Source organism: Arachis hypogaea, chromosome 10, assembly GCF_003086295.3.
Source record: "Arachis hypogaea cultivar Tifrunner chromosome 10, arahy.Tifrunner.gnm2.J5K5, whole genome shotgun sequence".
Lineage (NCBI taxonomy): Eukaryota > Viridiplantae > Streptophyta > Magnoliopsida > Fabales > Fabaceae > Arachis > Arachis hypogaea.
This window is the reverse complement of record NC_092045.1, coordinates 4,316,335-4,328,465: the sequence shown is the minus strand read 5'-3', so window position 1 is coordinate 4,328,465 and position 12,131 is coordinate 4,316,335. Positions and strand designations below refer to the sequence as shown.

Here is a 12,131-nt window from a genome sequence, read left to right as displayed (position 1 = left end):
ACATCATAAACCACTAACCTCGTCGTTGATCACCCCGGCGATATGAGCAACTCCATCCAAACGATAAAGTCTCCCAGGATCGTCCCCCATCGCCTGAATATGCCGCTCCGGTCTTACTCGGCCTAAATGTTGGTCGTTTTCTCTGGGATTTGGTGGGGTATGGGAATGAGAAAGTGATCCGAATGAACTTGGTTCGAACTCCTTATATAGCCGAAACCCTTGTAATTCGAATCAACTAGATTCGAATTACTAACTCCCACCAACTACACCTAATTCGAATCAATTTGATTCGAAAATTACTCGCGTGCCATTCTGCCACTAATTCGAATTGATATAATTCGAACTACACTATCCTAATTCGAAGCTTGTCGTTTTGAATTACTATGAAATATTGCGTGCATAATTCAACTCTTATTGACTCGAATTACATTGAAAAAGTTCTTGCAAGTAATTCGAATGGTGTCAATTCGAATTACGTGGAAAGATGATTCGAATCCTATTGATTCGAATTACATAAATATGAGTTCTGGTGGATTGAGGTATCAAAGTTTGATTTAGCTGATTTGGATTAAAATGAGCTGCCCTTAGCTCATTTAGGTTTTTTACCCTATATTTTATATTTCAAAATATATTTTATATAATAACAGATTAGTAATTTATATAGTCACAAAAAAAAAGATTAGTAATTTATATTTTTTATTGATATAGTGCATAATTTGAAAGAGCAATCATTCTCCTTTTATGTTTTTCCCCCCAAAATTAACAATGCATTTGGTGGTTAATTATGTTGGGAATGCTACATGAAAAATAAGGCTGATAATTATTATTCTTTCTTTTTTAAATGATTATATTTGTGTTTAATATAATTGATGAAATAATTTATCATATTATTATTATTAAACACAAATTAAAAATTAAAATAAACTATTAAACTATTCTTCTACCTCAGTCCATAACAAAAAAAAAAGTCTCGTAATCCACAAATTTAACCAAACAGAATACATAAATTCAGTTATAATTTTAGTCTTTATTATTTATGTTTTCTTTTTTTTTTTCGATATAACCTTTTTCTCGAGGCAATCAAGAGTAGAGTTGAATGATACAGGTAATAGTAGGGAGGGTAAAGACTAAAAAAGAAACAATAAATAAATATAGGATTAAACAACATCATATCCAGTACACTCCACTGCTAGGTTTCTCTTGTTATGTGTTGGGGACACAAGAGAATGGCTTTCTTTACACTTTGCCCACTTTGAGATCTTCCTGTCGTCACTCTTGCACAGCCTTGCAGCCATCAACTTAAAGCCACTCCTCAAGTAACTTACTATTGCGGGAAGTAGCTCTAATGGTGAGCAAGGAGATCGTCCCCCATTACATAGTACATGAACAAGTATGAATCATAATGTTGGCCATTGATTAAATAAAATCCCTGCAGCCTCCTTATGCACTTGAAAGACATTTTCTTGTACAAAAAGATTGCCGGGTTGTTGTAAGAAATTACGTGCAAATAAACAGCTCGGCATGTTGAAATGCTTGAAGCATATTTTATGACCTCCTTAATCAGAGAAGATGCGATTCCAAGTTTCCTATAAGTATCCACTACTCCAAGCGTCAGAATGTAAACTAAAGTTTGATCTGATTTGGCCGAGTCATATCCAAGCAGATCCACTATCTCGCTTTCTTTCGCAAAAACAACCCGTGCTGTCACAAATCCAATGAGCTCATCACACCGGCCATCTGGTCGATTAGAGTCTACAACTCCCCCATGACACAATGTCACATCCATTTACCACATCGTGGAAGAAAGTAGCTTCATACCTGATGGGAAACAGTTTCGTATGGATATGCTCTAAAGTCTCTAAGTCAGAAGGTCGAATGGGCCTGTAGCATATTTTTGGCTTAGTAGAAAATTTTGAGGCTACCATTGAGGTTTTTGTTCAAGAAGAAATAACTTAATCGCCAGCAAATATCTGATGTCCTTGGAACGGTCGTGCAACCACTTCTCCTTCTATTTACTCTACAACAATGATAAAGGCCATTGAATACTTGCTATTACTTTATTCATAGAATCAGAAATTGATGGAAAGATTTGGATATTGTGTTCTTTAGATTTTTTTCAACCAAATTTTGTGTATTTGTAGGATTGAATTATAACTCTTTTGATGGAGAAAGAGCGACAAAAACGACTTAATTCATTGAATAAAAAAAAAGAGAGAAAGAATATTATACTTTGTATTTCTTGATTGATTGAATTAAATTGTATTATGAAAGTAAAACTAAATATATATAGAGCATTGGCCTAAGAAAGATAAAAATAAAGATAAGATAAGATAAGAAAATAACATAAAGATAAGATAAGATAATAAAGACTAAAATTGTAATTGAATTTATGTATTCTGTTGGGTTGAATTTGTAGACCACCTCATGGGTTAAGGTGGAAGAGTAGTTTAATACGTCCCCGCAAGCTGTCGGATGGAAGATAATCCGCAGATTGGATAAGTTCTAATGAAATTGTTGAGGAAGACGCGTCTAACGTGGTGACGCAAAGTGAGATGCGTGCGGCAGAAGTTAGAGCTGTCGACGGCAAAAATATAAAAGGAGATGTTGTGCTTGAGCAGAAAAAAAAAATAAGCGCGTAGAGCGCAATAAGATTGATCTTTAGAGGGCGCGTATGTCGCAATAAGAGTGTTCTTCAAATAGCGTGTAGAGCGCTATAAAAAGAGCGCGTGGAGCGCAATAAGAGTGCAGATAAAACTGTTAAAACAGATGCAGATTGAACTGCTGAAACAGAATGCAGACGAAACTCTCGGATGCAGATGGAACTGGGGGAAGAAGGTGCAGACAAACCATAGTAACTATTCCATGAATGATAGTTGTTTCTGTAACCAAGACTAATGTTAGATTTTTTACTTGAATGGACGTAACAGAGATTGGTTGGATTCTGAGCTAAATTAAAAGATTGATTATTCATTGTGGGAGGAAGTTGAAAAAGAAGTAAGGTGATTTTTCACCGGAAAGATGATAGCTTATGTATCCTCTTCAAGGAGGATACCAAGGCTCTGATACCATGATAAAATTGTAACTGAATTTATGTATTTTGTTGAGTTGAATTTATAGACCATGAGATTTTTTTTGTTGTCATGGTTAAAGTGGAAGAGTAGTTTAATATAAACATCTTAAATTTTTGAAGTAGACTTGTTGATTATTTGAGTGTGATAAAATTGATAAAAAAATATTTTTAATAAAAAAATCTTTTTTTATCGTATTTAATAAATTTCTAGTAATGAAAATAAAATACTAGTAAAAATATAAAAAAATAATTTTTTGAGAAGTTATAATTTATATTTTTTTTAGAAAAAGATCTTTTTAAAAAATGATTTTTTTACGTAATAAATAAATAAAAAATATTTTTATATTGTTATATTAAAACGTAATTGATAAATAAAATTTTTTTTAATATAATATCTAAATATAAAATTATTTTTATTTTTTATAAAATCTTTTAATAAAATAACTAAAAAATATTTTTTTAAAAGTCCATCTGAACAAGCCTCGAAGGAAAACAAGAAGTTTAAAATTATAGGAGACTCCATGGTTTTAAAGACCAGAGTAAGTAACTATTAATCTCAAGGAAAAAATGTGGAAGTACAAAATGGCAAGAACCTCTGCCCATAAAGGATATAAATCCAAACTTTATAGTAATCATGCAATGTAATTTGTAATTATCACAAAGTGCAAAGTTACCGATTAAGTGAAATTTGAATTAAATAATAGTTGTGGATCATAGCTGTTGCAACTTGCACTTTACTACTACTATCATACACACACATCCATCAGAATCTCTCTAACACTCGGAAAGTAAGTGCGCATAAATCTAACTGAGGAAAAAAAATACTATATCAGAAAACGAATATTAAAAAAAAAAGAAAAATAAAAAGGAAAAAAAAATACTAGATGCCATTGCGTCTATATCCAAATCCAAGTCTATAGATTTCACCGCTTTCTGACTCTGAGTCACACACTTCTCAGATCTGATCTCAGTGCTCAGTTCTCACTATACAGAGATCTAATCTTTCTTCATTTTGTTATCAGCCTCAGGTAACCATTCCTCACTTCCCGCAATTCTTCAATCTTTCCATTTTCCATGTATACCCACTTTGCTTCCTTTAATGATTCTGAACTCTTATGCGCTAAAGCTTACATTTTTAGTATTAAGTTTGTAATTTATTGTTTCTTTGCTTCCTTCAAAGCTATAGCCATTTTCTGAATGGATTTGTATGAACTTCGTGTTCGATTAGAACTTAAACCCTTTCTGGGGTGATCTTTTTTCAAGTATTTTTTGAAGTTGTGAAATAGACATTTTTATTAAGCTTAGCGTAACTGTGCCCTGTTTCTGAGCCCTTTTCATCATTATTAGAGGTTGTTAGAATCTATCATTGATGTCGGTTGTTATTTACTCTCATAGAGAAGTAACTATGGTTAGCAATTACAACTTGCCAAGCTAATTTCTTTAATGAAAAGTGATATAGGGAAGAAAATTGGATTTTTTTATATGGAAGTATAATGGGATTGTTAGGTGACTTTTGCTGTGTGTAACTTAGGTTGTTAGCACTGCAAAATATAGTTAGTTGATAGTGACTCTGGATTCTGGAAAACATGTCTTGGAATATAAAATTAGAAGTATCTTATTTACCTTTTGTGGAAATACCAGAATTGAACATGTCCTTAAAACTTCTGATAGGTTTGAAGGCTCACTGCTATTATCATGTCAAGGAGGCTGGTAAATCCTTCGCGTCGGTTAGCTGATGCTGGAAGTATACCATTTGTGGCCTCTATTCAGTCCAAATCTCGCAACTCTCCCGTGCTATCTATCGGTCTTGTTGTTGTGGTAAACTTTTATTTGAATTGTGCATTTCATTACAAAGATACTATGGATCCATTATATTTATGTGCAATATGTTTGTTTGCCTGTTAGATGTGCACTTTTTTAGCACCAAAAAATCCTACATTCGTAAACAATGTTCTCCTTGATCTCCTCCTTTTGCAACTCATTAATCATTATTGGTTTTCTGAATTTACTTTATACAGTATATTTGTCACTGCTTGCTTTCAACTCATTGCATATCTAATAGGTGGGATTTGATTATTTGCAAATTTACAGGGTGCAATCCTTCTGATCGGTTATTGTTATAGCAATTCAGGTTTGTAACTTTGTCAATTGGCAATGTAGCATAGAATCTGTAAGTACAACCCTAGTTGTCAAAGATAAAAGGATTTTGGATTTGTTACTTTCTAAAAGCAATGCACAAGTTATGTTGGCATCTGGAAGAAGATGGTCCTTGATTTGCATCAATCATTTAGAATCTGTATCATCCTGCCATGATCATTATGTCACTCTGAAGTGGTCAAATTTGGTCAAATAAAACCATTACAAAGACAAATATATAGAAAGAAGGAGAAAAATAGCAAAATCGGTGAATGAACTGACAATGAAAATAATGTCATGAATTTGTCTATGCTTCAAAATTCTAGTGGTACTGATTGTTGCTCCAATGCATTTGTCACATGCAGGGAGTAGCAGTGATATCAAGGATGTAAGTAAACTTGAAGGTAAATATCTAAACTATAATTTTTTTTTTAATTTTTTTTTAAATGTTAAGCTTCCTAAGCACTTTCCTTATAGGACAGCATGTGCATTATTCATGTAAAGCTGAAATACTGAGTTATTCTGTTTTTCTAATTTCCTCCAGATAGGCTCTAAAGACTGTTATTGTTTTTTAAAGCATGTGTGCAAAAATAGATACTAAAATTTTGGGGAGCTCGTCTGATATTCTGATTTTTCCCTTATGCTTGTTTCATAATTGTTGGTTTATGGTATAAAAAGAAATATTTATGACAGAGGTATAAGAAAAATACGTAGTTGAAAGCAATGGGAATCACACTTTTTTACTTTACTGAAGCAGTACATTTATAGGCTTTTAATCCATGACACTACCACATCACCACTAAACTAGGAAGTGGGATGAACAGAAACTGCCACATACCCATTAGATAAGGAAGTGGAATAACAAAAACTACTTTTCTCCTAAAGTGCAGGAACCACTAATTGACTGAAACAACAAACTGAAACAATAATAAAAAAAAACTTAATGCAGTCCAAAAGCAAATAATTAACACTCCTCCTTGCTTTAGGATCTGCAAACTCCAATTTTCTGCCTCAATAGCTCAAACTTGCTGACAAGAAGTGGCTTTGTAAACAAATCTGCCAATTGATCTTCTGACCATGACACACTGGATCCTTTGAAATCGCAATTGCTGCCTGGTTGTCGATAAACACTTCTGTCTTGTGATTCTGTTGGAGATGTAAATCACATAAGATCTTTTTCAGCCACAAAACTTGATTTACAGCTGCTGTTGCTGCTATGAATTCAGATTCTGCAGTGGATTGTGCTACTGTCTCCTGCTTCTTTGTGCACCATGAAAAAACTCCTGAGCCTAAACTGAAACAATATCCGGAAGTGCTCTTCATGTCATCAATGGATCCAGCCCAATCACTATCAGAGAATCCACACAACTTGAAATTTTGACAGCTCTCAAACTTCACACCATAATCAACAGTACATTTAATATATCTCAATACCCTTCTTGCTGCCTTTAAATGCATTTCACTAGCACAATGCATAAATCGAGAGAGAAGACTTACAGCAAACAAAATGTCCGGCCTTGTTGCAGTGAGATACATTAAACATCCAATCAAGCTCCTGTAATAGCCTTCATCAACTTTATCAGCACCATCTTCTTTGCTCAGCTTCTCCTTTTGGTTCATTGGTGTGCTAACCGCTTTGCACTCCTCCATCTGGAATTTTTTTAAGATTTCCTTAGCATATTTTTTTTGACATATGAACACATCATCCTCATTTTGTTTGATCTCAATTCCAAGAAAATAAGACATAAGACCAAGATCAGTCATTTCAAAAACTTGCATCATTTCTTGCTTGAATTCTTCAACCAAACTTGTATCATCTCCAGTTACTAAAAGATCATCAACATAGAGAGAAACTATGAGAAAATTTTTTCCCTTATGTTTTACATAAAGAGTGGCCTCAGACAAGCTTTTTACAAAGCCTATGCTCAATAGGTGTTCATTTATCCTACTGTACCAAGCTCTTGGTGCTTGTTTTAATCCATAAAGGGCTTTTTTTAGTAGATAGACTTTATCTTCTTCTCCATGCATAACAAATCCCTCTGGCTGCTCCACATATATCTCTTCTTGTAAAACTCCATTTAAAAAAGCTGATTTGACATCTAAATGGAATACTTTCCAGCCTTGTTGAGCAGCAACTGCTAACACCAATCTAATTGTATCTAATCTGGACACTGGTGCAAACGTGTTAGAATAATCAACACCAAAAATTTGTGCATACCCTTTTACTACAAGTCTGGCCTTGTATTTATTGATAGAGCAATCCGCATTAAGCTTTGTTCTGAACACCCATTTAACTCCAATAACTTTTCTGTCTTGAGGCTTGTCAACCTTTTCCCATGTGTTGTTTTTTTGAATCATTGAAATCTCATCCTCCATTGCCTTTTTCCATTTTGGATCCTTGAGTGCTTCTTCACAGCAACTAGGTTCGCATACTGCTACATTGCATCTTTGATAAATGTCTGACAGCAGTCTTGTGCCTCTGATGGGATGATCATCTTCTAATTCATTTTGACACAACTCTGTTGTTTGGTTTCCGCCATAATCATCTTCAATATTGTTACAAGGTCCAATTGTTTTTCTTGGGTTCTTCCAATCCCATTATTGATCTTCATTGAAATGCACATCCCTAGACACAGTCAACTTTCCAGATTGAGGATGATACACTTTGTAGGCTTTTGAAACAGAACTATAACCCACAAAAATACCCGGAATTGCTTTCTTGTCAAGCTTGTCGCGCTTAACCTGTGGAACATGTGCAAAACAAACACAACCAAACACTTTAAGAAAGGTTAGTGAAGGCTTATATCCATACCAAGCCTCAAAAGGAGTTTTGTCTTTCAAAGCCTTGGATGGAAGTCGATTTTGAAGAAAAACGGCTGTGTTGGCCGCTTCAGCCCAAAATTCTTTAGGCAATTCCTTCTCATGCAGCATGCATTTGGCCATCTCCATTACTGATCTATTTCTCCTTTCACTAACTCCATTTTGCTCTGGAGTGTATAGGGTTGTGAGTTGATGTACAATACCAGCTTCTTCACAAAATTGATCAAATTGTGTTGAGGTGTACTCCTTCCCATTATCTGATCTTAGAAATTGTATCTTGCACCCACTTTGAGTTTCCACCATATTCTTGAACTTTACAAAGACTCCAGCCACTTCATGCTTGAATTTCAAGAAAAAAATCCAGCACATTCTTGTAAAATCATCTATGAAAAGAATAAAGTATAGACTACCTTGTAACGATGGAGTTCTTTGAGGTCCTGCCACATCAGTGTGGATGAGTTGCAGCTTTTGAGAGGCTCTCCAAACTGTTTTGGGAAATGACACTCTGTTTTGTTTACCAAATTGACAGGCATTACAATTTGGCAAATGATAAGAGAGTATTGGTAGACCTTCAATCATATCTTTCCTCTTCATGTTCAGCATCCTTTGAATATGACAGTGACCAAGTCGCTTATGCCAGAGTTCAGTGGGACTGACTTGGGTGATGTAAGCTGTCTGCTCCTCCACAATTGGATCAAATGAGAAGCTTTTTCCTCTCATTTTAACCCTTAAAATCTCCCGACCGGTAGTGTCAAAGATAAGACAATGTAGATTTTCGAAAAAAACTTTAAATCCCTTTTCTAACAATTGACCCACACTAAGCAGATTTTGGTCAATGTCAGGCACATACAGAACATCTGAAATGGTTCTCATACCTGAGCTAGTTGAAATTACAATTGTTCCTTTTCCTTTTGCAGAAATATAGTCACCATTCCCAATTCTGACTTTTGAGAATTTAGCAGGCTTCAAATCCTTGAAAAGAGTTTTATCATATGTCATGTGGTTTGTACAACCACTATCAATCAGCCAGCATTCAGAACTACTCCTTGCTGAGAAGCATGTTGCCACAAAGATTTGATCTTCTTCATTTTGCTCTACAACATTGGCATTAGCTTCATGTTGTTGAAATTTGCCTTTGCAAATTACAGCTTCATGTCCAAGCTGATTGCACTTGTTGCACTTTGCGTCTGGTCTTCTCCAACATCTGAAGGGTGGGTGACCCATTTTGCCACAATGCTCACAAGGTGGGTAATTTTTCTTTTTACCTTTGTCTTTGCTTTGGCTGCTTTGACTACTTCCAACTTCATGATGCTTGGCTGGTAAAGCACCTTCAACCACGTGATCTTGTCTCATAAGCCTTCGCTGCTCTTGGGCCTGCAAGGCATGTAACACTCCTGCTAAGGTGATTTTGGACAGATCCTTCGTATTCTCCAAAGTAGTTATTGATGCTTCATATCTCTCTGGCACTGTAACTAGAATTTTTTCCACAATTCTAGAATCAGTGAATTCAGTGCCGAGTAATCTAACTTTGTTTGCAATAGAAAGCAACCTGTCAGAGTATTCTTTGATTGTCTCAGAATCTTTCATTCTCTGCATCTCGAATTCCCTCATCAAGTTGAGCACTTGCATGCCTCGAATCCTCTCATCCCCTGCGTATTCTTCCTTTAAATAGTCCCAAATTGCTTTTGGTGTTTTGAGAGTCATGATTCTGGTGAAGATTATTGATGAAACACCAGTAAAGAGACATGATCTTGCCTTTGCCTTCCTTGTTTTTTTCTCCTTGTGCAATTTTATTTGAGCCATGGTAGGATTGTTTGGCAGCGGAGGAATTTCGTAATCCTCTTCCACGGCTTCCCAAAGGTCCAATGCCTCCAAATAAGACTCCATTTTAACTGCCCAAAGGTCATAGTTTTCTCCATCAAAGGTGGGCGGAGCAATTTGTGAGAGACTTGCTTCACCTTCCATTTTCACAGGCCCCGTAAGAAGAATGCTCTGATACCAGTTTGTTGGTTTATGGTATAAACAGAAATATTTATGACAGAGGTATAAGAAAAATACGTAGTTGAAAGGAATGAGAATCACACTTTTTTACTTTACTGAAGCAGTACATTTATAGGCTTTTAATCCATGACACTACCACATCACCACTAAACTAGGAAGTGGGATGAACAGAAACTGCCACATACCCACTAGATAAGGAAGTGGAATAACAAAAACTACTTTTCTCCTAAAGTGCAGGAACCACTAATTGACTGAAACAACAAACTGAAACAATAATAAAAAAAAACTTAATGCAGTCCAAAAGCAAATAATTAACAATAATGATTCTTGTCAATATACTTCAACTGTTCTGAATTTGAGTGCCATGGCAACATAAATTTTCTTTTGTCTCTCAGTGCAATAATTTAGACATAAAGAATCAGTTTTATATTTTTCATGTTCTTTCTAAAATTTGCTAGAGACAGATATTTTTATAATATAGTTGGTGACGAGGTGTATCATATTTATCCATGCTTAATTGATGATAATGTTTGTGAATTTGAATGTTGGACATTGTTTATAACTGTCTCGGGTATTTTAAGTAGTACAATTTCATTAGTATGTAATTTAGAACTGTTATTTTCAGATTTTGGGTCCTGTAGCAATTTAAACATTTCTAGTGTGCATATGCAGGTGGTGGCTCCTGCACAGCAGAAGTTCTACAAGCTTTGCCCCTGTTGAAGAAAGCATACGGAGACAGTATGCACAAGGTTTTGCATGTCGGCCCTGAATCTTGTTCTGTGGTATCCAGCCTATATCAAGAAGAGGATACCGAGGCTTGGGGAATTGAACCATATGAGTTAGATGATGTCAGTTCGAAGTGCAAGAGTCTTGTACGCAAGGGCATTGTGCGTGTAGCTGACTTGAAGTTTCCTCTCCCTTACCGAGCAAAGTCATTTTCTCTTGTAATTGTGTCAGATGCATTGGACTACTTATCTCCAAGATACCTGAACAGAACCGTGCCAGAGTTGGTGAGGGTATCTGCTGATGGAGTTGTTATCTTCGCAGGTAGATCCCCTTATGTTAAGCAGCTTGTTTGATGGCATAACTGATTAACTGTATACAAAAAGTTATGCAGGTTATATTCGGTTCACTTTTCGCTTTCTTTGTCCTGACATGTCATCTTTGTTTCAGGTTATCCAGGTCAGCAGAGAGCTAGAGGTGGAGAAGTGGCCAAATTTGGTCGTCCAGTAAGTCACTAGTATTTATTGAATTTGATATCTTTTTGGGATTTTGGCATATTTGGATAAGGGAATGATTTCTCTTGGAAAGAAGAAAGGGAAGTAGCATAGATTGAAACCATGATAGTTTGATAGGCAGAAAGAGAGAAGATGAATTAGATTCAACTGATTGTATGGCCAAATATCAAGTTGAGTTAATTTTTTGATCAAGCTCGCTTTCGTGAATTTTCTTTATATTAATCAATAAAGACGTAATAATTTAGTACAAACATAAGCAAATGTAGGTCCAAATTGGAAATTACCATACTGATAAGTTAATCCTGAAATTGTTCAAAGAAAAACTAAGTAGACTGCATATTTACGTCCAAATTTCACTTGAGCATAGTTATGCTTCTAATTAAGCTTCTCCTTGTTGGGGACTTGATGTTCTTGTTTTTATGAAGGCGAAACTGCGCAGCTCATCGTGGTGGATTAGGTTTTTCGTTCAGACAAGCTTGGAAGAGAATGAAACTGCTGGCAAGAAGTTTGAGCAGGCTTCAACCAAGAAAGGATACAAGCCAGGTTGCCAAGTATTTCACCTCAAATCATACGCTTGAATTTTTCAGCTTCCTTGTTTTGAACTCTTCATCACTTATTATTGGTTTAGAAAGCATGCTGATATATATAGGCACCTTGAGCACCCGAAGGGTAAAAGTTCCACATATATATATTTTGATGGAAATTATAGTATTATTTGATTTGATATTCCAAATTACTATAATGATGAGACATTGATACATTAATTATTATTTTCTTGGTAATCCCATTTGTAAACTATTTAATTCGTCTTGATGGTGTTTTATTATTTAGAAGAATCGCCAATATAATTTCACAATTGACACTCA

At 35.2% G+C, this 12,131-nt stretch overlaps 1 protein-coding gene and 1 pseudogene across 1 annotated transcript; one reads left to right on the top strand and one right to left on the bottom strand.

Moving 5' to 3' along the window:
- Nucleotides 1-1,128: 1,128 nt before the first annotated feature.
- On the bottom strand, nt 1,129-2,050 carry LOC112714749 (histone acetyltransferase MCC1-like; annotated as a pseudogene).
- Nucleotides 2,051-3,628: 1,578 nt separating this feature from the next.
- Nucleotides 3,629-12,131, top strand: LOC112714748 (probable pectin methylesterase CGR3). Its single transcript, XM_025766414.3, has 7 exons — nt 3,629-4,098; nt 4,742-4,888; nt 5,162-5,201; nt 5,572-5,610; nt 10,700-11,074; nt 11,201-11,256; nt 11,691-12,131. Exons 2-7 carry the CDS (start codon nt 4,766-4,768, stop codon nt 11,841-11,843), a joined length of 786 nt encoding a protein of 261 aa, XP_025622199.1. The 5' UTR covers nt 3,629-4,098; nt 4,742-4,765; the 3' UTR covers nt 11,844-12,131.

What these genes read in the sequence shown, in the direction of transcription:
- LOC112714748 (XM_025766414.3), top strand. Translation starts at nt 4,766, where the DNA reads ATGTCAAGGAGGCTGGTAAATCCTTCGCGTCGGTTAGCTGATGCTGGA. An exon ending in CTATCGGTCTTGTTGTTGTG is followed by an intron (nt 4,889 to 5,161) that starts GTAAACTTTTAT and finishes GCAAATTTACAG; the next exon opens with GGTGCAATCCTTCTGATCGG. An exon ending in TGGAGTTGTTATCTTCGCAG is followed by an intron (nt 11,075 to 11,200) that starts GTAGATCCCCTT and finishes TCTTTGTTTCAG; the next exon opens with GTTATCCAGGTCAGCAGAGA.